The sequence below is a fragment of the Anneissia japonica genome, unplaced genomic scaffold (assembly GCF_011630105.1).
Source record: "Anneissia japonica isolate Jap-2015-1 unplaced genomic scaffold, ASM1163010v1 scaffold287919_len575428_cov197, whole genome shotgun sequence".
Classification (NCBI taxonomy): domain Eukaryota; kingdom Metazoa; phylum Echinodermata; class Crinoidea; order Comatulida; family Comatulidae; genus Anneissia; species Anneissia japonica.
The window spans coordinates 495,359-521,663 of NW_022718751.1; the positions used below are offsets into that span (position 1 = coordinate 495,359).

At 34.3% G+C, this 26,305-nt stretch overlaps 1 protein-coding gene and 1 non-coding gene across 2 annotated transcripts; one reads left to right on the forward strand and one right to left on the reverse strand.

Annotated features, from left to right (window-relative positions):
- Positions 1-136: 136 nt before the first annotated feature.
- On the forward strand, positions 137-209 carry Trnastop-uca. Its single transcript has one exon. It is a non-coding gene; the product is annotated as a tRNA-Sec (tRNA).
- A 4,389-nt stretch (positions 210-4,598) lies between these two features.
- On the reverse strand, positions 4,599-26,305 carry LOC117110597 (lysine-specific demethylase 4C-like). The gene is made up of 19 exons (XM_033253351.1): positions 26,179-26,305; positions 23,637-23,788; positions 22,918-23,090; positions 22,159-22,337; positions 21,689-21,818; positions 21,494-21,543; positions 21,174-21,277; positions 20,649-20,792; positions 18,138-18,304; positions 15,943-16,979; positions 15,223-15,371; positions 14,126-14,185; positions 10,730-10,943; positions 10,294-10,370; positions 9,775-9,942; positions 9,107-9,298; positions 8,738-8,908; positions 7,944-8,156; positions 4,599-7,790 (listed from the first exon to the last, which is right to left on the reverse strand). Exons 2-19 carry the CDS (start codon positions 23,754-23,756, stop codon positions 7,596-7,598), a joined length of 3,543 nt encoding a protein of 1,180 aa, XP_033109242.1. The 5' UTR covers positions 23,757-23,788; positions 26,179-26,305; the 3' UTR covers positions 4,599-7,595.

The following is a 26,305-nucleotide window of genomic DNA, read 5'->3' on the forward strand; positions in this document are numbered from 1 at the left end:
ATATAAATCAAGATAGCCGTTAACACTGTTAAATTATATTTTGTTATATGTACCTATATGTACCTATATTGTTTCTAGTCGTATCTATTGTGTAATGGAGTGTATCTGGTGGTATTTGAATCTGTTCAACCATGAAGCCTCCGTGGTCTAATGGTTATGACGCTCGCCTTCACAGCGAGAGGTCGCAGGTTCGAGTCCCGCCAGAAGCATTTTATTACACAATTTCTTTATTCATTTATTTGCAGGACTAAATTCGTTGAGAGCTATGCTACGCGATGTATTTTTGTCCTTTATTAAACACTGTATTTACCTTTCTTTGATGATTTATATATATATATCTCGATGAAAATCACACAACACTGGGCCATTGTGAAGTAGTGACCCCCACCCATCTAAAATTACATCTTTTACCAACCAATTGACAAACGCCAAAAGATTGGTAGTCTTAGTTCAAATGACATAGCAAATTAATAACAACTTTAAATTCATCAGAGACTTTTTTATTTTATTATGAGTTTAGACAGGCGAAATGTTTTTAGGATTAAAGCCCGCCTGGTATTTGGTGGATATAGGATAGGTGAAATCTCACAGAAAATACCGATTGTCTGCCAAATTATTAAGTTGAACAAACTTTGTAACAGCTGATAAAAAAAACAAAGACTGTGTTTTTGACACGACTATGCCTGTAACTTCATGTTTGGTTTGAAAATACTTCTACAGGACTATTACCAGGGAGGTGTTGTTGTATGGACGACGTCTGAGCAGGTAGCCATAATTGGTTAGGCGTAAGATGCAAGGTCAATATAATAGAAAAAAAAATATTTAGTTTTACTCTGATAGGGGGAAAAGCCCAATTCAGGAAACGATACTTCGCGCACAGTTACACTTGCACAAAGAAAGAAAGACATGACAAGTTCTATATACGACAAAATTAAACTTCCAGTGACCCTGAACAATATTTTTTAACATGAAAATACGCTTTATTTTTTAATTTCAAATCTGTAGGCCTATAAGCCTGCATATTATTAGGCCAGGCAACTATTCGAAGACTGCTTTGAATGCGGCACTGTACCACTTATCATGCTAAGTAAAACCGTCAGTTCCCAGCAAACTCTAATTTTGCGAGTGGTGGTGCCAGTTGCAGAGGCACATTCTCGTCAGAGAGAGCTCTCTCAAATCGAGCATTCAAAATTACTAAATTGTTAGAGCTTCCGGAAGCTTATATTGGCGGTCAATTTTTTTTAATTTTTTTTAATGATTTTAAGCAAGAAATAAAAAACATTGGTATATCGTGTAGCATAACTCTCAACGAATGTTGTCCTATAAATAAATACATTGCGTAATTAAATGCCTCCGACGAACGTTGTCCTATAAATAATTAAAATAAATAAATACATTGTGTAATAAAATGACGGGATTCGAACTTGCGACCTCTCGCTGTCAAGGCGAGCGTCATAACCATTAGACCACATAGGTTTCATGTTGAACAGATTCAAATAACCGTCAGGTACACTCTATTACACAATGGGCGTATACGGTTGTAAATAAATAGTAGCATAATATCAATCAACTGTTAAATAATAAATCATCAAAGAGGCGTTTTACTTATTTATTTATAATAATAATAATAATTGTCGAGACTTATATAGCGCATATTGGAAAGACCTCTATCCACTTAGCATTATTACCCGGTACCCCAGTCATTGGATAAAGCAAATATGGAACACATATTCAGGTGTCTTGGGAGAAATCCATAATTTTGCAGCTGTAATCAGCGCATTTTTGTGTTTGAACCTACCAGGTATCCACTAGTGCTCCGGGTGGAGAGGGACAACCGTAGGTAAAGTGCCTTGCCTTAAGGAGGACACAGGCGAAATAAACAGCGAGAGATTGAACTTCCGACCTGAGGTAGAAGCAGAACCGCAACCGCTGCGCCAAACCCCTCAGGACAACATTCGTTGAGAGCTAGGCTACACGATGTTCTGTCATGTCCTTTATTCAAACACTGTATTTACCTTTCTTCGATGATTAATATAATGGACGGGGCGTGTGAAATGAAGTTTCGCCAAGATTGACTTTCTATTGTCTATCTATATGCAAAATAAATGATTTATGATCGAACTTTAGTTCGTTTTGTTTTTCTTACACAGAAATCTCTTTTTGTGGTTCTAGTCATTATTATTATTATTATTATTATTATTATTATTATTATTATTATTATTATTATTATTATTATTATTATCTCAACTGCTCCATATTTCAGAATCGCGATCGGGCGGCCTCGACGCCGTGTAATCGATAGATATAGAGATATTGATATTGACGTGTACCGCCATGGTACAAGTTGCATATAAGGTACCCTTAAATTCCTGCACGAAAATTTAAAACATTTTCGAAATAAAATGCATGAAATCATTGGAAACTTTTTTTCTTGATCTCAGACTAATAGTCTTAATGAATTAAAGGTATAAAATGTATTAAATGCATAGTGGTTTCTTTTAAATTAAACGAAGTATTAGATGGATAAAAGGGTGATGGATAGCGAATTATGACTTACCCCCTCAATGGTCAGACAGTATTTGCGGCACATTCAAGACTGATAGTGTAAGTTTTTAAGTTATCTGTTTTAAGTTTGTATAGGCCCCAAGTATAATTCTCACAACTCATAATGTGCAATTTTTCTTTTTAATCCAATTCAATGAAATAAATATTTAACACTCTCATCATATCCAAGTATTTAGTAGAGATATAATTCTTACTTGTATTTTAACCGTGGAATTCAATTGTCATGATGCACTGACATTTGACGTAATAAATATCCGAATCTGAATCTGACTTTGATATCCCATATAATTTCCTTCAGTTTCTGCTGAGGCGGCGTCGAACACTGTGACGATGGCTACGGGATCGCTAGCGCCGATAGTCGTATTTGTACATGTTGTACGCTTTTTTGAGAAAATAGCACATTAAAAAAATATTATTTTAGGAAATTCTGGAACGAATGCGTGAGAATATATAGACCTCGCATGAGGTCAAATTTAAATGCCTGAGACTCCTGCGAAATGCGTGAAACTTGACAGGTCTGTTAGTATGAGGCGCCAAATGTACTTTAATTATTTAACAATATTATATACATATGATTCATTATTTAATATATAATTCAACATTTGTTCATTATATACATATCATTAGTTTTGCTTCCAACAATTACATATAAATAATTGTTGGAACGATTTTCCTTATTTATAAATAATACGATATTAAAACAATTATTTATAAATAATGACTATAAGTAAAATGATTATTTATAATGACGCTCGGCAGTTCATTTATTTATAAATAATGTTTTGCTAGTTTAAATTATTTATAAATGATGAAAATTATTTATATATAATTGTTAGAGGCAAAACTAATTAGGCTTATATGTATGAACAAATGTTTAATTATATATTAAATAATGAATTATATGTATATAATTTTGTTAAACAATGAAAGTACATTTGGCACCTCATATGTTAACTCCGTCGTGGTGGCCACTGTGTGTGCGCTGAACCGAGACGGTTCAATTCCTATCCCTACTCTCCTTGTGTTTGAGCTAGAGGACTGAAATGCAAGTTATGATAGCGCACCGTCTTTCGGATGAGACGTTTAAGCCGTTGGTCCCGTGTGCATTATGACCCATGTGTACGTTAAAGAACGCATTACACTGTTCCGAAAAGAGTGGACATTGTCTCCCAGTGTACTGCCCAATCCACCACCAGAAGGCCCCCACTGAAAACAAGTCTCGAGACTTAGTGGGTTATCCTATTCACACCGAATTCTCATCTATCTCATCAGTTTTGCGAGGGAAACCACACTTGGTAGTGAAATCTCGGAACGTTTAGTGAATAAAAGGAAAAAGGCTAGAAAATTAGAAAGTTAGAAAGTTTAGGTACAGTACATTGAAATTAAATCCGTCGAAAAATTGTAGTCTATAGCAAAACTTAGTTTCTGAATTCGTAATTTATTATGAATTATGAAAGTGCCGACAAACACGATTAGGATGGCGAGATTGATGATTAGACAATAGAAAATCATTTTATTTAAATAATGAAGGTTTAAAAATCGAGTCGAGTCTATAAGCATGATGAAAAGTGTGAGAGTAGATGGGCTTTGAGATAATGCATTTTAAAATTTGTAATTTACATAGTGTTTTAATGTTACAGTATCTTCATCCACAGGGACTGTAATTGATGTGGGAAGGAACATCGTTTTTGTTGAAGAGAAACAAAAACTATAATACACAGCTGAAATTCAGGGATGTAGTTATGGTGGGTGGGGCCACTCAGCCTTGACGTTTTCCACCCAATCTAAAGCTAATTTCATGGTCTCCACCCAACTCACTTTTCCATCCTTAAAATCCACTCATATTTAGAGTTTACCAATGTTATCACCATATAATTTTTTTCCCTTCCCAACGAATTGTGCTTTTTCTCCCTGACGGTGGGGGGGGGGGCAGCTCTCGCTGACTGGGACCCGGACTCCCCGGACCCACCCTTAAAAATGTCTCACCCACCCTTATTTTTCTACACCTACAGCACAAGAAATTCTCACACATGGCAAGTTCAAATAGACTTTATTTATACTGTACATCATTGTATGCGATCTCATTATGTAAGAACATAGATTCAACTTTAACTGTCTACAAATACTGATAAGGAAGCTGCACACCCAGGTTACTAGTCATGAAGCCCTGTCCTGACTAGCATATATAATTTTATTTGACAAAAACATGCGACATGCCTATATATGGTCATGATATGACCATATATAAGCACATCATGACTATATATGGTTATAAAATAGTATTTTGTCGAAGAAAATTTGATAGCCTGGACAGAGCTTAATGCTACATGTCACTAAACTAGGGTCTGAATAAATTTAGAGATAATCAAAAATCTTTTAGTGAATTATTACTAACAAGAGTGCCAGTACATCGATACAACAGCTAACTGAGGTGATAGAACAACAAACTGTAACAACTCAGATGATTTTTTATCTGAATTGTAGATACTATTTAAAAAATGTTGATTATAACATTATCTACCACAGAAACACAAAAATCTCTGTATAATATACCAGTAAAAATGAATATATAAACTATCTATTGAAAGAAATCAACCTCAAACACATACGGTACCAATCCGTACTTAAAAATTGATTGTCTTTCAAAGTTCTATGATAAAATTTCCATCTGGCGAAATCTGAGATAAAAAATCAACAATTCGCTGAGTCTGATACCAAAAGTAATCTCTTGTTTTAAATGCATTCAAATTCACCCAGCTACATTTTATGCACATAGGCAAAACAAAATTGTATTTTACAAATATTCACAATTTTGAACAGGCTATTCTGTTATTATACAAAAGAAAAATGCATACATAACTGCAAGCGGATAACAAGTTTTCTGAAGTTTAACACGATTCGCGTCTCTCTCAACATGAAGGCCTATTTCACTCACAACTACCCTTAAAGAATCACAGCAAAAATTATAATTAATGTACACCTCATCATCAATATATAAATACAGATAGTCCACAAGGAAAGGTTGATGTATTCTATATACAATAATAAATAGTTTAACTCTTTAAACCTCAAACAAGTGTCACTAATAAGCAGGTATTCATTTTAGCAGTAGTACTAGGTTATCTGCAAATTATATTTGGTATGCAAATTTAAAAAAAACAAGAATATCTGCTATTTAAATAAAATATAAAAATATAAAATAATTACAAATCAGTTAAATTTAGAGACAAAAAAAAAAGATATTAAATGTGACCTGCTCTACCAAGGATATACTTACATCGTGCACATATATGGGCATGATGATGTCATATTACACCCAAATATGGGCACAATGTGTAATCTCTTCCAATGGACCTTTCTGGAGTGTCAATCAAACTTAAACCACCAATCAGAAGAGTGCAAGGAATATGCTCATTAACAAACACACATGTTGTTCCATAAAAATGCACATGTCAACATACATTTACTGTGTGGGACCTTAGCAACAAAATCCATGGGGCGGAGCTTAGATAAAAGGTCCGTTTCCGTGGAGTTCTCCTGGTAATGCTTCAATATTCAACATGGATTATTCGTATTCGATGTCAAACTAAAATACAGTTCACAATATTGGTGAAATACCATTGGGAAAAAAAAATGTTTTTATGTTGTATTCTTTGGTAGAGTTGGTCACATATTTAGAAAATAAAATCAAGAAAATATAATATAAGAGGTAATTTATAAATTAAATTCTTTAAACTATAATTGAAGTGAGTATTCTTCATAACAATAAAAGAATCATGTAATAATTAATAAAGGCCTCTCTTTATCAATAGATTCCCATCTCTCATCACTCGATCCTTTACTAAAAGAAAATTACTTTTGTGAATTATAATTTAAACATGTTAATATTTACAAAACAAATAAACAGTTATAAAATTATTAACTAAGAGTTGTTTTGATCAGTTTCCATAGCAGTGGTGGCACCAGCGCGGAGAAGGGTGTCAGGGCAAGAACTCCCATTGCCCGACACTACAACGAGGTCATTGGAACTAAAATGTTTATCTTGCCAATCCAATCAAAGTCACTGTGATTGCCAATCCCAAATATTGTGCTGTAAAAACAATATTTCAAGCAATCGTAAACCACATAATCTCTCGCTATGAACCAACCTAACAGAGATTTTAATCTGGGACCCTGATTGAGGCTATAATCGGCCCCCTGGTGCCGACCTTGACTGACTTGTTGGAACCTATGTTGGAAAGTTTTCGAAGCCACCACCGCTCTGTAGTGGATGTGGTTAGAAGAAGGCAGTTTATGAAGATGGTGATAGCATCTACAGTAGGGCCATGCTGAAGATGCAAATACTATTTAAATATCATGATGATATAAAAGGAGTTTTACAAGAATTCCTTTCTTTATCTCAAAATGACAATGGACTCCAGCAATCAACCAGTCAACACAGCTCTCAAGTTTCTTTTAAAGTGGAGCTCACTTGATGAGGAATTAAGATGGCATATGAGCAGCCATATGTGCAATAATGCTGTGTTCCAGTAAACCGTAAACACAACCAACTGTAGTCATATGAAATGTGGTCCAACATAAATGGAAATATCTATCTGAAAATATTGTTACTACGTACGCTATTTTGAATCAACTTCAGACGCACATAATCACTTCACTCCTACTCAATATAGTCAGGATTATAAAAATGATAATATTTACTCAACCTACTGTTTTAGAAGTGTACTACTCATTAGTAAAATTTTGTAATTGTTCAAAGTTTATGAATTTAAAGTACTGCCATGTTGCTTAAGTTATGATGTAGATATTAACTAAATCATCTCAGGTAACTCTTAAATATTACAACTTATTAATCACCGGTTGGCTGAGCATTGGAACGAGATTCATGGTGGCATGATCACCACGATCACAGGCGCGCTGGAACATGGTATGAACCACAGCTACCAATATTCTGTTCCCGGTCACTTTTGGGAGTTCTCTCACGCTCTACTTTCATATATCAGAGGTTCTGATAGAATTTCAATTTGTGACTACATTTGCAAGTGACTCACTCCCGAGTGCTGCCCTTCGACAGATTGCACGATATCAGGTGGCACTACCATGGTGTGAGGACTTTGTTGCAAGTTCTCATCTGGTGAGGCGTAGCGACTATAGACATGCCGATGCTTGCCTGTTATGGTTGAGCTTCCATAGAAATCCTTATACTGACAATCAGATGCCGAGGACTATAGGTCAAGAGGAAAAAATTATACAATATATAATATGTATATATGTACATGTATGCATAATATAATAATTATTAATAATAGTAACAACAAAAATAATAAAAAGGATGCAGTGAAGTATTAGGATTGATTGACTGATTGGTAGATACATACCAATCTGGATTTGACTTTCTTTGGAAGCGGTTCATCATTCGCATAGACATCTTCCCTCTTAATCGCCATGACAACACCATCTTCAAACTCTATGTCCACCATTTGCACCTTGTTGCATGCAACGTAGCAGCCATTGTACACCTGGTTGTCCGTCCACAATACGCGCACAGGCTCACCTTCAGCTGGGGGTCCATCTCTTAAACAGTGGTGACTCTGGAAACAAACATTACATTTTTGAATATAAATATTTGACATCTATAATCACTTTGTTACTCTTCAAGGAAACATTTTCTGCCGGCAAACAGATCTATTTCTAGCTTCTATAGTTAAAAAATAGTAATTAGAATATCATGGGGATGGATTGTGCAAGATGGAAGAAGAGTAATATATTAAACTGGACGAGGTACCAGGAATTGGACATGCAAGAGATAAACACACTGTAAGGATGGACACTATAGCACATTGAAAAGCAGAATGTAGATGAGTGTATCTGATACTTGTACATCAAGTGATGCAACCACCAGTATGTCAGGTGATGCAACCACCAGTAAGTCAGGTGATGCATCCACCAGTATGCTGAGTGATGCATCCACCAGTATATCTGGCGTTGCATCAACAAGTATATCTGGCGATGCATCCACCAGTATGTCAAGAGATGCAACCACCAGTATGTCAGTAGATGCATCCACATGTATGTCAGTTCAAACATTTACCAGACCATCAGGAAATGTATCCACCTCTACATCAGGTATACCAGATGATACATCCACCTGTACATAAGGTGATATACCTACCTGTATGTCTTCCGGAAACAGGTTATCACTGTAGGAGCCATCCTCAAAGTTCACATGGTAAAAAATTTGATCTCTAGTGTCCACAACATCAGCGTAATAGTAACGTGCATTGCGGTACTTGGCAATCACTCGCTCGCCAACATGTACATGGGTAAGTGGCTGTTGTCGTGCCTACAAAAACAAGTAGTACAGTAATATTTTTACATTATTTTGAGTAAAGGATTGTAGGAATAGGTTTGGCGACCTCAAACATAATAAGTGAAGTGGTATTATTAAGTGTACATTTTAAAAGTTTAACAATCAAAAGGAAAAGAAAGAAAAAAAGAAAAAAAAGAGGAAAACTCTTTTTAAAGACTTTATTCAACTAACCACGTCTCTATGACCCACATGCCGAAGACATGTTGAATAGACTGGATACGGCCATTCACTAGGTTCCATGATGACCCCTGCAGCGTAAGCACATGTTACATGGAACGACACCACACACTTGCCCACTGAACACTGGATGCATGCCCCGTATTTCGGACTGTATTTGATGAACGAACGGCAGTAGTGACATTTCTTAACAGAAAAATACAAATTTACTATGAAAGGACTATTGATATATAAGTAAATACACTCTAAGCTTAAAGTATAGCAGTATGGTGTAACAATTAGGCAATTTACGCAAGAGGACTGGGAGCCGTCAACAACGGCAATTAGGGTTAAGCGCCCTATTGTATTGTGGTATTTACGCTCTGATGAGCACAAAACCACCGGCCACCTGTCTTACCGTCCTGTTGCTTAAAGTGCCTATTGTACAATCTGCGAGACCTAGGTCCTACGCTGGACTTGGTGTGGCCACTGCTAGTTTTTGCTAGTGCTCATAGCTCAGGTCTGCAAGCGTTTGTATTATCTGGTTCTCGAGTATAAGCCCACCCTCCAAACTCAACACAATTTTAGGTTACATCAAAGCAATTAGAGTATTATTAAACATTTACAAGTTAGGTTTGGGTAAAAATGTTGAAGATGCAAATGAAAATTAAAATTGTCTTTACCAATTTAAACCTTGCAGATGATATACCATTGACGTTGATTGGTTGTCTTGTTTGTACATTAACAAAAGTCACATCAGGTATGGCCATTGCACACACAATATGAGCCCACATTCCCTCCTTAGTGGTCGTTTTGAGGGCACCGCCGCGGAGGTTACACAGGCAGCACTCCTGTTGTTTATACAATGTAAATGGTTACCGATACAGTAATACAATACAGACAGGTCTCCGTCTAATTAAAGGCCCCTCCCATTAAAAACCACTTTCCGTGGTCCCATATTAAAAAATGTCTTTTTTGTCTTTATTATTCTAATTAGGGACCAAAAATGCTGAAGACCATGGAACCACCGGTCACAAAAGTGGTCTTTAATTCGAGGAGACTTGTATAAAGACATGAAAGCCAATCTCATGTGGAATTTAATGGCACTCCATTTTTTCAGAAGACTAGGGGGCACAACCTCCTAGCTTTTTGAGGGTGCACAACTCCCTAGATTTATAAAAAAAAACAAACAGATCACTTACTGCATTCCAAGATTCTGCTGAACAACGTTGACACTGCCATGTTTTGTTGTCCGTAGGGGTTGGCACACCATAACAGCCTAAGTTGACAATACACAAATTCCAGGACAAATTAGCATACAGCAAACATGAATATCATTATATTAGTTTTTTATTTATTTAATTTAAAATTGATACCTTTGTGATTTTTTTTTTTTGGTCATTTATATTCTCACTTTTACTTTTTATTTTAGATATAAACAGGTAGATGGAAAGTTGATGCAGTATCAAATATAACAATACAATAAATTTAGCTAAAGGGGGGGGGGGGTGTAGCCACTAGCCATGATGATTATGTGGCTACCTGGCCTCCTCATGTGGAATGGTATACCAAATTTTCATCAATAACATAAAAATACATAGAATACTGCAACAATTTACAAGAGAGAGCCAAACTTACTTGAGTGAACCTGCACTTTGCAGAGACTACATTGCAAGAGGGCGCTCTTACCATCGTCACCTATAAAGGGGGTGTCATCAGTTGGTTCTGGATTGCGAGCACTAGCTGCGAAGCAGATCTCTGGTGCCAGGACTGTGGTCCGCCTGTGTGAAGTGCTATCCTGCTGAATCTCCTCTAGCTGGAATATCTTGTGAAAGTTTGGCAAATTCTGAAGCTGAAAATTTAAAACAAAAATATATTAAATATAAGTGTATCACTAGTGTCCATAGTAAAATAAATTAGAAAAACCAGTAAATATATTAATAAAATACATATTATAATAATAAAATAATATTAAAACATATTAGGTTAACAACAATAAAAAAAAAAATCTGATATATTTCATAAAAAACCTATTAATTAGGCTTGCCAGATGAGAACCTTCATTAGTAAAGTGCCTGCACACTTAACCTCAAGCAAACATTTTTTGGCAACCTTTTAAAAAAACACTCCCAATCTCCAATTCCCTCCCCAGAAAGAAGAGAAAATGGGTGGGTACTGTGGGTTTTGGCACTCCCACAAAATGTGAATAAAAAACAAATTAAAAAAATTATGTCCATTAAATATTTGAATGATAATACCCATCTTTTTATCATCATTGTGATTTATAATTATGTGTACATATAAAATGGTAGAGCAAACTTTGGTGGTATTGTCATGCAATATTTGAAAAAATATCCCCACCAAAATATTGATATAAACCATCTTTACAGTAGGAAACCCAATGTACAAGTTTGGTATTCTATAACACTGCCATAAAAACTTCATTTATTTACTATCAAATTCATAAATCTACAGAGGGAGGAATGAAATGAATTAGCATTGTGATCTATACACTATTTGAAAAAAAAAATACAGTAGCAATAAAAATGATTAAACAATTTAGTTAATTTATTCAATCAATCAAATTTACCAATATCAAACATTTCAAAATCAGTCAAATGGGGCTTGAAATGCCAAAACCAGCATCAGCGATCAAAACATTTTAATATATTTATATTTTCCACATTATAAGCTTTAAAATGACAGGGGATTTACTAGAATCAATTTACTATCACCAAAGATATGAGTAAAAATATTATACAAAATTTCTATGCTACTGTAATTACTCAGTTTAACATTTAGCAACAGTACGCTGGTTTTGAGACGGCAAGCCTCATATATCAAAGCAGCAATCAATTATTCAGTCAGTAATTCCAAGAATCAAATTGATTAATACCCATCAACCAAATTATTATTATAAATCAATCTAAGTACTGTACATGATGGCACAGTGACTATAATAATAATAATTCTAGATTTTTTTGGACTATGGTATTATGCTTCTGAAATCTAACAATAGCAAGTACAGCAATAATAATAAAATAAAACTATTCTACACCATCAATCACTGTTTTTGTCTTCACCATAGCAACCACCCTTATTATCATTATCATAATCTCTACCATTACTGACTTTTGTATGAAATGAACAACACTGAATGATAGCAAGCAAAAAATATATTAGACTGTACTTGTACAATAATCCACACAATGTATGAATAGTCTCAGGGGTCCCAAATCTCCCACAAGTTGCAGGAGTCTCCAAGAAATCAGCACGGCCTCCCAGGAGCGGATCCAGTAGGGAGCATGGGGTTGGGGCACGTTCCCCCGTTTCGCCGCTAAGTTTTAAAAATTTCAATGCAAATCAATGTTATGTGCTACACACTCACCTATTCAGAAACTGTTGTGCCCCTACCCCATTTGAAAAATTCTGGATCCGCCTGTGACTCCCAAAAGCAAGAATCTCCTGGAATATTTGCATATATTTACAATACTATGATCAATTGTCTCATAGAATTCAGTGCTGATGGGTATCACAATGCACAGCAAATTTAAATGTGCTAAAAGGTCATTTAAACACATTTCCCAGAAGTGACTTCTTCAAACTTGGGACACCTGGTCCCTCAAAAAAGGATTATGTATAGGCTATCTACTTTTATTTTATGCTTTTGATGTTTTGCAGAAGGGCTTCCTTTCAACAGTAAATGTAGTTCCCTTTTAGGGTGTTTCTATCAAATGGTTTATTGTACTGTAATTGTTCCTGGCTGTCATCATTTTTGTAAACTTCAATTTTTTAGACTAACAAATTAAATGGAATGAAAAATTTCAAATTAAATGAAATGAAAATTGTCAATGTAGAGTACATTTAACTTAATTAACAAATTAAATGAAATGAAAAATTTCAAATTATATGAAATGAAAATTGTCAATGTAAAGTACATTTAACTAAGAATAACATTCCAAAATATAAAAAAAAAAACAAAAACAATGATGTGCGTGGGAAAATAAATAAAAATATGCCCTAAAAACAAGTTATTACAAACTACTAAATACCATACTCTAATTACACGGAGATTAATGACCTGTAAATCTAAATGCTTTTTTAATGTGTAAAAGGTTATAGGTCACCCTGCAATTCAAGACAACTTTGAAATGGTGGTCTTGGGGCTCTGTCTCCACTTAGAGGGTTAGCTTTGTGTTAAAAGATTGATAATGGTTCTTTGGTTCTTTGAAAAAGTGGTCTTAAAAGTTAGATGGGTCTCGGAATTAGAGGGGTCTCAAATTGGAGGGTGCACTGTATTCTGATTACTTCTTTTTCTATTTGGTAATTTTAAGAGACTCCATAAATGAAGCTGCTTGTATTAAAATTGGCTGAACTAATATTCCTAATCATTTGACAAACATTGCTAATAAACAAAAGATGTAAAAAATAACAACAAAATCTAATTAGATTATTAAAAAAAAAATGTATGGGATAACATATTTAGGTTTTACTAAACCAGTTTCATGGAGCGTATAAAAAAATTGATATCTCTGTTTTGAAATAATTAACTTAAAATCCATTTCAATATTTTAATTTTATTTACATAAGTAGTTAGTTTTCAATTCTAATTTAGAAAGAGAAATATATCCAATGCCAATCAGTTAAAATAATATAATTTATTTATTTTCAGAGTTAAAAAGTCTGTAAATCAGGGAAAACCAAACTGTTTTAATTAAATTGTTTAGGATTTCCTCACAATCAATCCCAATCAATTTGAATTATTAAAAAAAAATATGTTTATATTTAATAATTGCTCACCGCTTCTTAACAAAAACTTATCAAACATTCCACTACAAAAAAACAGAAGAAAAATTATATCACTGGAGTTAAGAATTCATAACACAGCAAAACAAAAATGACATGCTGCCTGTAAGCCATTATTAAAAGCTTCCAACCAAGACAGGGAAACTTTAGACAAAAGCACTGACAACATGTACACCATGCAAAATGGCCACATGCTTGAGGGCAAAAACTGATGGTTATAATACGTGCCTTGGGAGTGTCCTTTTTGTTTAGACCATTCAGCAAACTGTTGGATGTAAAGGCTAAGCCCTGAAGAACAAAATATCAGTACATATGGGAACACACAGTAAAAATAAATTTATCTGTTGAATATTGCATGTGAGGTATTCTATCTAAAACCCTGACGAATAGCCAATATGAAAACATGTTATGTATTTTGTTTTACAATCATATTCTATATTTAATAGATTTAGCATAACTGATTGGGTTTATTATTTTTCTTTAATATGAGCAATTTAATTTCAGTATTACTGTTTTATCACTACTGAAAAAAAAAAGTTTTACCAGTTTCCCTGTCCACGCATGACTGCACACACAATAAACAGTTACAAAATTCAAACCAACATAAAAATAATGCATGTTATTCAAAAAAGTAACAAAAATTGAAACTTTTTTGGATGTTTTTATACTTTTTTTAGATGATAGAAAGATAGTATATAAATATAATACTTTACAATAAAAATATAAACTTGACAACTGTCGACCTGATAACATTATAGACTGTATCCAAATTTTAAGTTATGACTTTGTTTCATAGGAACAGACCACATGTTAAAATACTTCTTAAGCTGGATTTACACTAGACACGATAACGACACGAACACATATCATCGAGTAGTTTGTATTCTTCAACACTGCGCGCATCTCTATCTTGTCGTTGTCATGTCGTAATTGTGTCTAGTGTAAATGTGGCTTTATCTGTTGTGTTTATACCACATGCCCTAGTGTTCAGACTATGAGTGAATGTAATATGACATTATTATACCCTCATGAACAAATCAGAAATGATGTTGGTAATCTATGTGTGAAATACTTACCTGGATGAACCAATACATGCCAGTTTCTTTTCTTAGAAACTTACCTAAAAAATAACGGAATCATCGAACCTACAACCGTAATGTTTTTTTGGCAATCAATGTTTCCCTAAATAATATCAGCCAACGAGCTCGAAGTTCTCTAAACATGGATACCAAAATATATACATCATCTCTTCAGACTGATAACATGATGAAGCAATATAAACTATTAATTTTGGACGTGCATATCATTGGATAAATGAAACCTACCCTTTCGTTGTAGAACAGCTGGCAAACACAGCACCCTGGAGGAAGATCTGAAGTGGTGTTGTTTGCGGCTTGTTCCATCTCAAAGTGGAATGGCTGTGTCACCCAAAGCCCATTCAATGACTTAGCCCACTCTTGCATGAACAATGGCTCTGAGGGTAAACATAACAAAACAATACACCAAATGATATCAACAATGATGAATTGCAAAAATACAAAATATTTACACTGAAAAATGATTGAATATACATCTACAGGCATTATTAGCGTAAATAGCAGCTTTGAAATTTTATACATTATTGCATATTGACTTTTATATTTAGGATTACTTTATTTGTACGTAAATTTTGATAATTTTGTATTAAGAATTGAATATGTCTGTAGTTTTTGAGTTCCTTAAGTTTAGCAACTGTTAGTTGTTTATGAGAATTATGACGTAGTATGTTGAACTAGAAACTTACATATAATTAATAAATTCTTCTAAATTAGATATTCTTGAATTCTTAAGGTTTCACCAAATTGTTTAACTGATATAAGACATATTTATTTTTTTATTATTAACTGGTTTAGGGCAAAGGCCAAGGATATGCCAATCAGCAAACTTAATGGCTGTTCTAAGTGGTATATCCCTTCACAACATTAACATAAAGCACAAGATGCTCTACATAAACTAAGTATCATTAAGAGGCTTAAGGAGAGGAGTTCCATTAAGTTATAACTAACCTTCATCTCTGTGGACATCTGCATCACGCTTCCTCTTAGCTACAGGTTCCCCCTTACTTGTACTGGACATATCTGACATGGAATCTGACAAAATATCATCCGACTCTCGACCAGCATGACACTGGTTACTAACGACATGTGCGAGAGCAGATGTTTGCAATGGTGTTTCATTGGGCATGGTTAATGCACCTGTAATCAACTGATGCGCAATCTCTCCGAGAGCGTGTATCCCTGAAAAGCTGCATGCAGCCTGACTCACAGACGGTTGGGCTAAGCTAGAATTTGATGCTACGTCTTTGTTCTTCACGCTCGCTGTGTTTAATTTCTGTGAAGAGAAGTGATTCTTATGCGATGTGCTGCAAGGTTTTGCGATTTCCATATTGTTATTTGCCATGCAATTTTGGAAGTTGTTTTGCCCATCAGGTAAATGTCCTGAATTTGTAGAAATGTCAGTTTGCGTCATGGGCGTGACCGAGCCTTCAGTTCCTGCTGTGACTGATTCTGTTTGACCTACCGTTGTCATTATTTCAGAAAGGTTATGAACATTATGATGCTGTAAACTGACCCCAACGTCCACTAACTGTACGCTTGGTGACTGCCGCAAGTGCTTTGTTTGAGTTGATAAAATATTTGAATCGACATTGTAGTTCATTTCACTACCAGAAGGCTCTAATTTGATGCCATTATCAGAACCTATTGACTCAGTTTGTGACATTGATTTTGAACCATTTTCTATACCCTGCACTCCCTCCCCAACTTTCACCTTCACTTTCTTAGGCCTTCCTCTATTTGTTTTCACTTTCACCTTTTCACTATCCGAATCAGCAATATTCTTCTCTGGCTTGACCGATTCTTCTATTCTGCCACCCTCAAACTGTTCGTCACCTGGAGACACTTTCTTGTCTTTCTTTTTCTTTGCCCTACGAGGTGATGCAGCAGTTTTAGGTCCAGGTGAATCTTTCTTGTTAACGAGGGGCAGCCTTCGACTCCCTTTACTCTTCTGACCCGAGGATTGTTTCTTATTTTTTGTTAGTTTGCTATAATAGAAATAAAATGATGAAAATGCTATTGAGTATGTATACCATGGTTTCACTTAGTTAAAGCTTTGTTCACACTATTAATCATTATGTGTCAAATATCTGTGAATTGCCCCCTATATGGAAAATCACACATACTTGGCCTATCAAATTTAAAAGTGTGGACAAGGATTTACAATATTTTTTAGCCCTGATGAGCTGCTCTAGAAACACTCGGCTGATTGATTGATAGATCTTTTTTTAGCTCTACTGCCTCTATCATATCGCCCTCATGAGGCTGATTGATTAATAGTTGATTAATAGATCTTTTTTTAGATCTACTGCTTCTATTATACTGCTCTCATGAGAAGTTCTAAAAACACTCGGCTGATTGATTAATAGTGGATTGATTAATAGATCTTATTTAGCTCTACTGCCTCTATTATACTGCCCTTAATAGGAATTCTAGAAACACTCGGCTGACTGATTAATAGAGCTTTTTAGCTCTACTGCCTCTATCATACCGCCCTCATGAGGCTGATTGATTAATAGTTGATTAATAGATCTTTTTAACTCTACTGCCTCTATAATTATACTGCCCTTAATAAGAATTCTAGAAACACTCGGCTGATTGATTAATAGTGGATTGATTTAATAGATCTTTTTCAGCTCCACTGCCTCTATTATAATGCCCTCATCTTAGCTTTCGAAATTACGAATAAAAGTACATCCCATTCAAAAACCTTTTTTTTTTAATATTCTTGTACGCCCCAAATTTGACTGGTCCCATAAAGCTTTGTACAAAAAATTAAAAAGTTTGTCCTTTCATTCAAAACCACTTAGGGACCTGAAAACTTGGGGTGGTCTCAGGCTTAGATCTCCACTTAGAGGGTTAGCTTAACGATTGTTAAATGGTTCTTCGAAAAGGGGATTTCGATTTGGAGGTGCCTTCGGAATTAGAGGGATCTGGAATTGGACAGTGCACTGTACTTGGTTCCTTGTAAAGGGGGTCTTGAATAAGATGGCTCTCAGAAGAAGAGGTGTCTCGAATTGGAGGGTGGACAGTAAACACTGTGCATGTATTATCCTATAACATTTGTAGCAGAAATTTCTTGCACTACAGTGTTTTTTGTACCTCAAATGGAAAGATTATTAGTAAAAGATTAAACTAGCACAAACCTTTTAGATCCATCTTGGGTCTGAAGCTGTGCCTGTGATCGTGGCCCATCCAGCTCCTCTATGTGGATGTTATCTTTGCCCGCCAGCCATAGCTCATAACGATCTGGTTGAAATTTCAGCACAAATGGATCCATACTGATTTTCACAGAGTCACGCTGACAATTGCACTACAATAGAAGAAAGTATCATCCAAAAATCATAAAAAACTTATTTCTAAAAATTTATTGTTGAATTAATGATTCAGCGTTAAGGTTAATCATGAAGTTAAGGATTTTTGGCCAGACAAACTTTTTTCGGTGTTAATGTGCACCCATTATATTTATCTCTTCATATTTTCTTTATAAACAGAAACTTATTATTTAAGCAAATATCACAAATAACAATAAATATATATCTTTATATAAAATGAAATAATGTAAATGACAGTTGTGGCCAAATCAACATTGTAAAATAAGTAGCAAAGATTCATCAAACAATTGAAAGATCTAATTTTAATATTTTGCCACAAAACACATATCACAGCTAGATTTGACACATCATTAGAGGGAAATCAATTACTCGATGGGTTGTTGACAGTTGTTATAACAGCCAAGTTTATGTGATAAAAGTAAATTACATTCCAATTTCAGATTAAAGAACAGAGTAAAAACATCGGTGGGGCTTTCATGTTGTATATGACACAGTGGGAAACTGGGTCAGACTGTCAACTCTTGTAAACAGGTGTGCAGAGGTATTTAGAGTAGACGTCGATAAACACACTTAGACATAAAGAGGTGATAAACACTTCCAACTGTGATGTAGTAAGAAGTACTTGATGACATTATGTACATTACAGTCATAAAACATATCAAACTAATTTTTTTTTAATGTTAAATGTTATATTCATGTATATGTATACATATACTGTATATGCTGGAGATAATTTGAAAGATAAAATTACGTGTTTAAATGAACTTGAAATCTTAAAATCATCACCAACAAAAAAATGTTCAGTTTTGTAAAAACAATTTATTTAAAAAATGTTTTAAGTAATTCTAGGCATTAATAAGACATTTGTAAACTAATGTCACAGAACCTTGATGATATTTAGACTTTTGTGTTTTTATTTCAGTTTCTAACTTCTACACAAGACAAAATTGATAAATAATGAATAAACAAGATTTATGAAAGTGTCACCGGTATACAAAATAAATGAAAATCCATCAATCAATCAATCAATACTATCAATTATTTAATTAATCAAACAAATGTATCACTATTTATATAGTTGTAGGCAACTAGTCAGGGGTTCTTTTTAAAGATGGATTGGCTTTCTGCTGAAATTACTGTACCCACAGCATACACAATATAATCAACAGACAAGCACAGTTCTAAGTGCACTGATGTTGATTGAATCAATATCATAAGCAGTCACAGAGTCACTGCTGAAGCATTTCATGTAAACTGATCAAATCCTGCCTGTCAGAAAAGTAAAGAAATCCAATAGGCAGATCAATGGATTGCATGTAACATGATAGTTATTGTGAAATCACCAATTTATTAACACCATTCTGGGGCAGCCTGCTATTGCTAGAAATTAATGTTTCGATTCAATCAATTGATGTGTAGATAAAGGGGACTACTTTCTTGCTGCTCATTAATGGGGAGGAGCAAAGGGAGGAGCCTGCATTAATTGTGTTTAAATGGAACTATTTTTTTAAACTGGCAGATCAATGACCTGCATGTAACATAATAGTTATTGTGAAATCACCAGTCGATTAGCACCATTCTGGGGCAGCCTACTAATGTTAGAGATTAATATTTTGCATCAACTGATCATGTAGATAAAGGGGACTATTTTCTTGCTGCTCACAAATGGGGAGGAGCAGAGGGAGGAGCCTGCATTAATGTGTTTAAATGGAACTATATTTCTAAAGCCTGTAGGTGGCTCACTTCACATCATGGATATAGGAACAAAAATAATTTCTGCATAATGGAAAATAAAAATTTGAAACAAAAAAAAATAATTGAAAATATAGTGAAAAAATATTTTCCCTATTTTAAAATTTTAACTGCATTTTGTTTTCAAGATTTTACTAATGAGAGTAGACCACATATTAGTTGGGTGCAACCATCCAAAACATATTTAAAAAAACCTCCCTAAAATCTCAATACTCACTAAGGGAAAAACTACAGGTAATAATATTCATAAATAATAACTACAAATAACAAACAACAAAAATAACATGGTTATTATAGCAAATATAATATAGGACTTGCCATCCTGAAACCAGCATACTGTGCTATTATTAAACTGAGTTAGTATTAAAATATGCCAGTATTGTATACTTTAGTACAGAAGTGCCGTAATACTTTTACTCATAACTAAGGCAATAGTCAGTCGATTCCAATAAATTACCAATCATTTTAAAACTTATAATGTGAAGAATATGAATATACCAAAAATTCAATATTCATATTTTTTACACTGATGCTGGTTTGAGCATGGTAAGCCCCAAATGATTAACTTACACAGGTATGGCTAGCCCTCTTGCCATAGTCAATCCATCGTTCTGAAGCAAAGTTGGTTGACTCAGCGCAATTGAAACCATGATTGAAACCAGCATGATATCCGAAAGGAAAGGTGATCATAAACTGTCCCCGCTCTTGTGTTATCTAGATTAGAATTTTAATCAAATACAAAAGTGAAGAAAAGAAACAAAATATTGCCAATTGTATTTTCATCATGATTCAATACTTATATTTACAAATACAGGTCTCTCTCTAATGAAAGACCACCTCCAATTAAAGACCACTTTTCTGTGGTCCCAAATTAACAAATGTCTTTTATTTTTATTATTCTAATTAGAGACCAAAGCTGCTAAAAAACCATGGAAACCCCAGTCAAAAAAGTGGTCTTTAATTGGAGGGAGACCTGTAATGTGGTCTTGTCCATATTTATCAACTGGCCAGGTTCCTGTGCAACACATACAAACCAAAAATGAATTAACTAATTGATCTACCTAAAATATATGTCCAACAATGTATTAATCATACCTTATTAACTGGTATTGAGTACTGTCTAAGAAGGCTGGGAGATATCAACGTCATCTTATGCCTCAAGAAGTTTGGACATATCTTAAAACTGCTTGGATAAAAACCTGAAGGAAAAAAAGCAAACTTCATTCAACCTTATATTGAACTGTCATATCGAAAACATTGACAAAAAAAATTATTTCTCCTCACCCCAAAATAAAAATTAGTTTTGTGAAAAATAATGTGCATATTTGTTTTAGTTACAAACACTTTCTAGAAATATTTATCCCAATTCCCAATCATCCCCGCCCCCCTTACAATGCCTCAAGCTATCATCTTACCTGCAGCTAACCGCTCTAGACGTTTGCCATGTTGAGGAGGTATGGCATACCTGTGGACAAAAGTACATAATCAGTCACCTCAATCATATAATTCATTTCGTTTTTGAAAACATTTAAAATACAAAGATTTAATTATAAATAATATAACCATTATAAAAACTTATGCAAAATATTTATTGAGGCAAAAACCATTACCATGATTTAGGCGCTCCAAAGTGAAGGTAGTTAATACTGTAGAGGTCCATGTCTTCCGTGTGCCAGGCAAATGTCGTCTTCCACATACCAAAGTACAGGTAAGCGGTATTCACCCCTTCAATTTTCACACCTGTATCAAGAAAGTAAAGAAATATTTAATGAACTGCTTGACTTATTACCTGAGATGGCAACCATAACTATAAAAATCCTTCATCATAATATCCCCTTCATATATATTTATTTATCTTTTGCATAAAATGTGCTGTACTAAATTTCTATTAATGTTTTAGGAATCAGAGATAACAAAACAATTATTTTTTAAGTATTTAAATATATATGTTTGAGCGAAACCATAGCCATATCCTAATAGCAGAAGGCCTGATACACTGAAACTGTGTTGGTGAATGTTTAGGTGTGTGTTGTGGGATGTAAATGGTTGTGTGTAAGCATATTTGTGTATGATATACTACCTTGAGCATCTTCGATGATATCCAGCACAGTATTGAGGTTGTTAATATTCCAGATACCTCTGTCTTTGTCGTAAATACTTCCTGAGATGTCAGCGCCATATATGGGCGGATTGAAGCTTACGTTCTTCCAGTACTTGCGTTCTAGATCCTCATAATCCTCGTGAATTGGTGTGGTATACCTAGAGCGTGTAAAAAAAAGGTCATACGTGGTAATGAATTGTGAATAACAACAACAACAATAATAACCAGACAACCTATTCACTAGACATTCAATAATCTACTATACCATATTAACGTTTAAATTCATGTTTGTTGTGTTTTTACTATTTCTGATTGTGTTTACGTAAGGACCACAATGGAAATAAGTTTAATAATTTTGGTACTTTATTGTGTTTTTATCCTTTGAATATGATGTTTCTTGTCTTTGTTTTATGCACATATTCAGAAGAAAGAAATAAATAAAGAAATTTTAAAAAACGCTTATTATACAGTCTTGACAGTCTTGGATGGAGGGGGTTAATAAAGTTCTTGTGTATTGCTTTATTCCAAAAATGTTTTCAAGCAATAGGGCACAATTACATGACCAACACTACATACCGTATGCAAAAATTCATAACCAACAGGTGTTTAGAAATTCAAGTTCGCTTGTTTACAAACTTTTGACAATTTGATGACATCAGCCTCACAGACAGACGCCCCCAAAGGTTCCATCTAACCAAAAATTATACACAGGAATGACTTTAAATCCAGGCTACTCACTTGCTACTTTCTGCCATTCTCTTGTAGTCACGGAGATGAATTGGCTTCTTCTGAATATTGTACTGTGTATACAGCCCTTGTTGACCTGTAACCTCTTGCTGAATTGGAGCTGGTATTGTCAAATCTAGGTCATCATAGTTACTCCTGGCAACAAACTCTGGAGGTGGAATGATCTGGAGGAAACAAATTAAGAAGGGTGTAATATACTGACAACAAACTATAATATGTTTTTTCTTTTTTACAACTGAAATTTTAAAGACTTAAATTGGTTTTTAAATACAAAATTTACTCATGACTTTCCATAGCTGATAAAGGTGATGGTGTGTAGTAAATGGATTGGATTGAATTCATTTGGTGTAAACACCAAGGATAACTCATTGTGGGGTCTCTTCTGGTGGTGATTGGGCAGTGCACTCTCCTACACCAAAGAGTGTTCTGTGTACTTCAACATGCATATGGGGCCATTTTGCACACTGGAACAATGGCTTATACTTTTCATGCGAAAGATGGAGCACTACTGAAATTTGAATTTCAGCTCTCCAGGAGCAGTGATCAGAATTGAACTGGGGACCAAGAGGTTTCCATGTTTTAGCGCACTCACAGTGGCTTCCACCAGTAGCCAAACTAAACTATGTTGCTCAGTAATTTTTACCTTGCCTTTTTGGATTTTTCCCTGTAACAAAACTGATTACTGATACCTATATGATGACTATACTTACTTTTGCTATTCCAGCTTTGTGGGCTCCCTGGGATTCCATGTACTTGACATATTTAGAAAAATCTTCCATCTCCTCCAAAGTCGGATGAAAAACCATGATTTCTGGGCATTGGGATGCCATAGTGGCAAATGTATACTGAAATACGCTCTTCACTAGTACAAATATAAAATTTATGAATGTTTAAAGCAATACAAAAGAATTAGAAAGCTGTAACACAAAAAAAAATCTGTAAAAATATTCTTGAAATAAATTTACTATTAAACCTATATTTAACTTCACTGCCAAAATGTAAACATCCCCCTGCCCTATGACCTTTTAAAGGAAATCGTGTTTTCCATATCACATATCAATCTGCCACCAGAGCTAAGAGAACTAGGCTATCATAAGCAAAATCTTTCAAATAATTTGCTTCTTCCGAACAATTAAACAAGTGCTATTTATTTAAATACTAACAATTTCAATTGTTCATGTAGGAACTTTGAAAATACTGTCAATTCTATCATCAATCCCTAGTGTCTCTGTGTAGCCTTCTCTAACGCCAAGGCTTAGGCCTAGCAGTTGGTCAACTTCATAATTTCTTAAATTTCATTGAAGAGAAAGTAGGCCTAGGGCCTAACATAAATGGCATAGGGCCTAAATCAGGCTTATGACCGGTTGAGCCGCCGACAAGTTGAGTCGCCGGTCATTTCTATCAAACGCCAAGTGCGTCTCTCAGTGAATGTAGTGCGTAAATTGCAGCGTATTTCAATTAACTTATTCGTTATTTGTACTATTTTGTTAAATATTTTTGGAGAGTATTTCAATTTATTTACTCGTTCTTGGTACTGTTGTTTGGGATGTATTTCAGTTTATTTACTCAATTATTTCAATTTATTTAATACTCGGTTTTTGCACTGATTTATTAAAGATTTTTGGGGCATATTCCAATTTATTGACTCGTTCTTTCTATTGTTTTAATTTAAATTTTGTGAGTATTTGCTCAGTCGGCTTGCCAGAAAAAAAAACTCCATACATTCTTATCATTTATTATATACAAGTTTAACAAATAGTACAAAAATAAAAATATATAAATTATAAAACCATAGTAAATACTGTATAATAACATAGGCTTAACACATTTAAATTTATTGTTTTGTCATCTGTCTATTTAAAATCAAATTGGTTTTACTAATTTTACTTATTACTGTTTTATTAATGCTCTATTAATTATTTTTGTTTTACCTTCCATGGTTAATTTGCTGAGTATTTGATCAGTCGGCTTTTAAAAATATGTTAAAACAGAAACCAAACGTAAATAAACACATTAAAAATAATCAAGTTATTACATTTTTAATACGATTTTGCAATTATACAACTTCATTTATTTCATTTATTTTTATAAAAATGTAGTACATAAAATAATCAAAATTCTAATTTTCAAATACACAACTTATACATCACGAACGGCAATATGAGCAAATCAACGACTGACAAGACTGTGGGATGAATATGTAGCTGGTATCCGGGGGTTCATTCACTGATGACATCGGCAAGCCGACTGATCAAATACTCAGCAAATTAACCATGGAAGATAAAACAAAAATAATTAATAGAGCATTAATAAAACAGTAATAAGTAAAATTAGTAAAACTAATTTGATTTTAAATAGACAGATGACTATAAACAATAAATTTAAACGTGTTAGGCCTATGTTATTATACAGTATTTACTATGGTTTTGTAATTTATATATTTTTATTTTTATACTATTTGTTAAACTTATATATAATAAATAATTTAATTAAATAATTTAACAAAATAGTACAAATAACGAATAAGTTAATTGAAATACGCCGCAATTAACGCACTAAATTCACTGAGAGACGCGCTTGGCGTTTCATAGAAATGACCGGCAGCTCAACTTGTTGGCAGCTCAACCGGTCATATGCCCTAAATCAGACGATCAATTAAAGATGAATAAATCATGTAATACAACTAGGCCTAGGCCTACATAAAGCAATATTTTATCGCCCACGGTCTTTTTCGTTTTAGACTTTTGGATTTTAGCGTTGGTCGATATTTTCTGTACGTGTAAAATTCGTCAGCTCTAGGCTGTACACAATCAACTTCAATCCTTGCTTTTTAACTAATGGTGCCCGGACAAAACCGATTTGAGCGGCGAATCGGTGAAGCTAACTTGGCTTCATGAAGCGTGTAGCACTGTTTACTATTATTTAAGTAATTCCAAACCTCACCAATGATAACGTATTCGAAAAATACCTCATAATTGGAGCATAAATAAGGGTTAGCCAACTATTTTCCCTATTAGTAGTCTACAAATCCATCATAATTCGTAATTTCAAACAAGAATTTTGAGGCTTTTCACAAACAAGGTCGACAACCCTGCGATCGGCTAGGGCCTAGCTAGCAAAGCAATCTAGGCCTAGGCGTAGGCCTGGGCTAGCCTCCGGAAAATATAATGGTGCAAAGCATTCTGATAAAAATCATTGAAAACCATATTTTGTATTGCAAGGGATACATTTCACTTTTTGATATTTACGTACCTATATATTTGACGTTTTGGATCTCATATAATAGCAAATTAAACAGAGAACTGCCTCTCTGATTCAGAGAAAACAAAAACGACGATCATCGACATCGGACGGAGAAGCCACCGTTTGCAATGCAAAC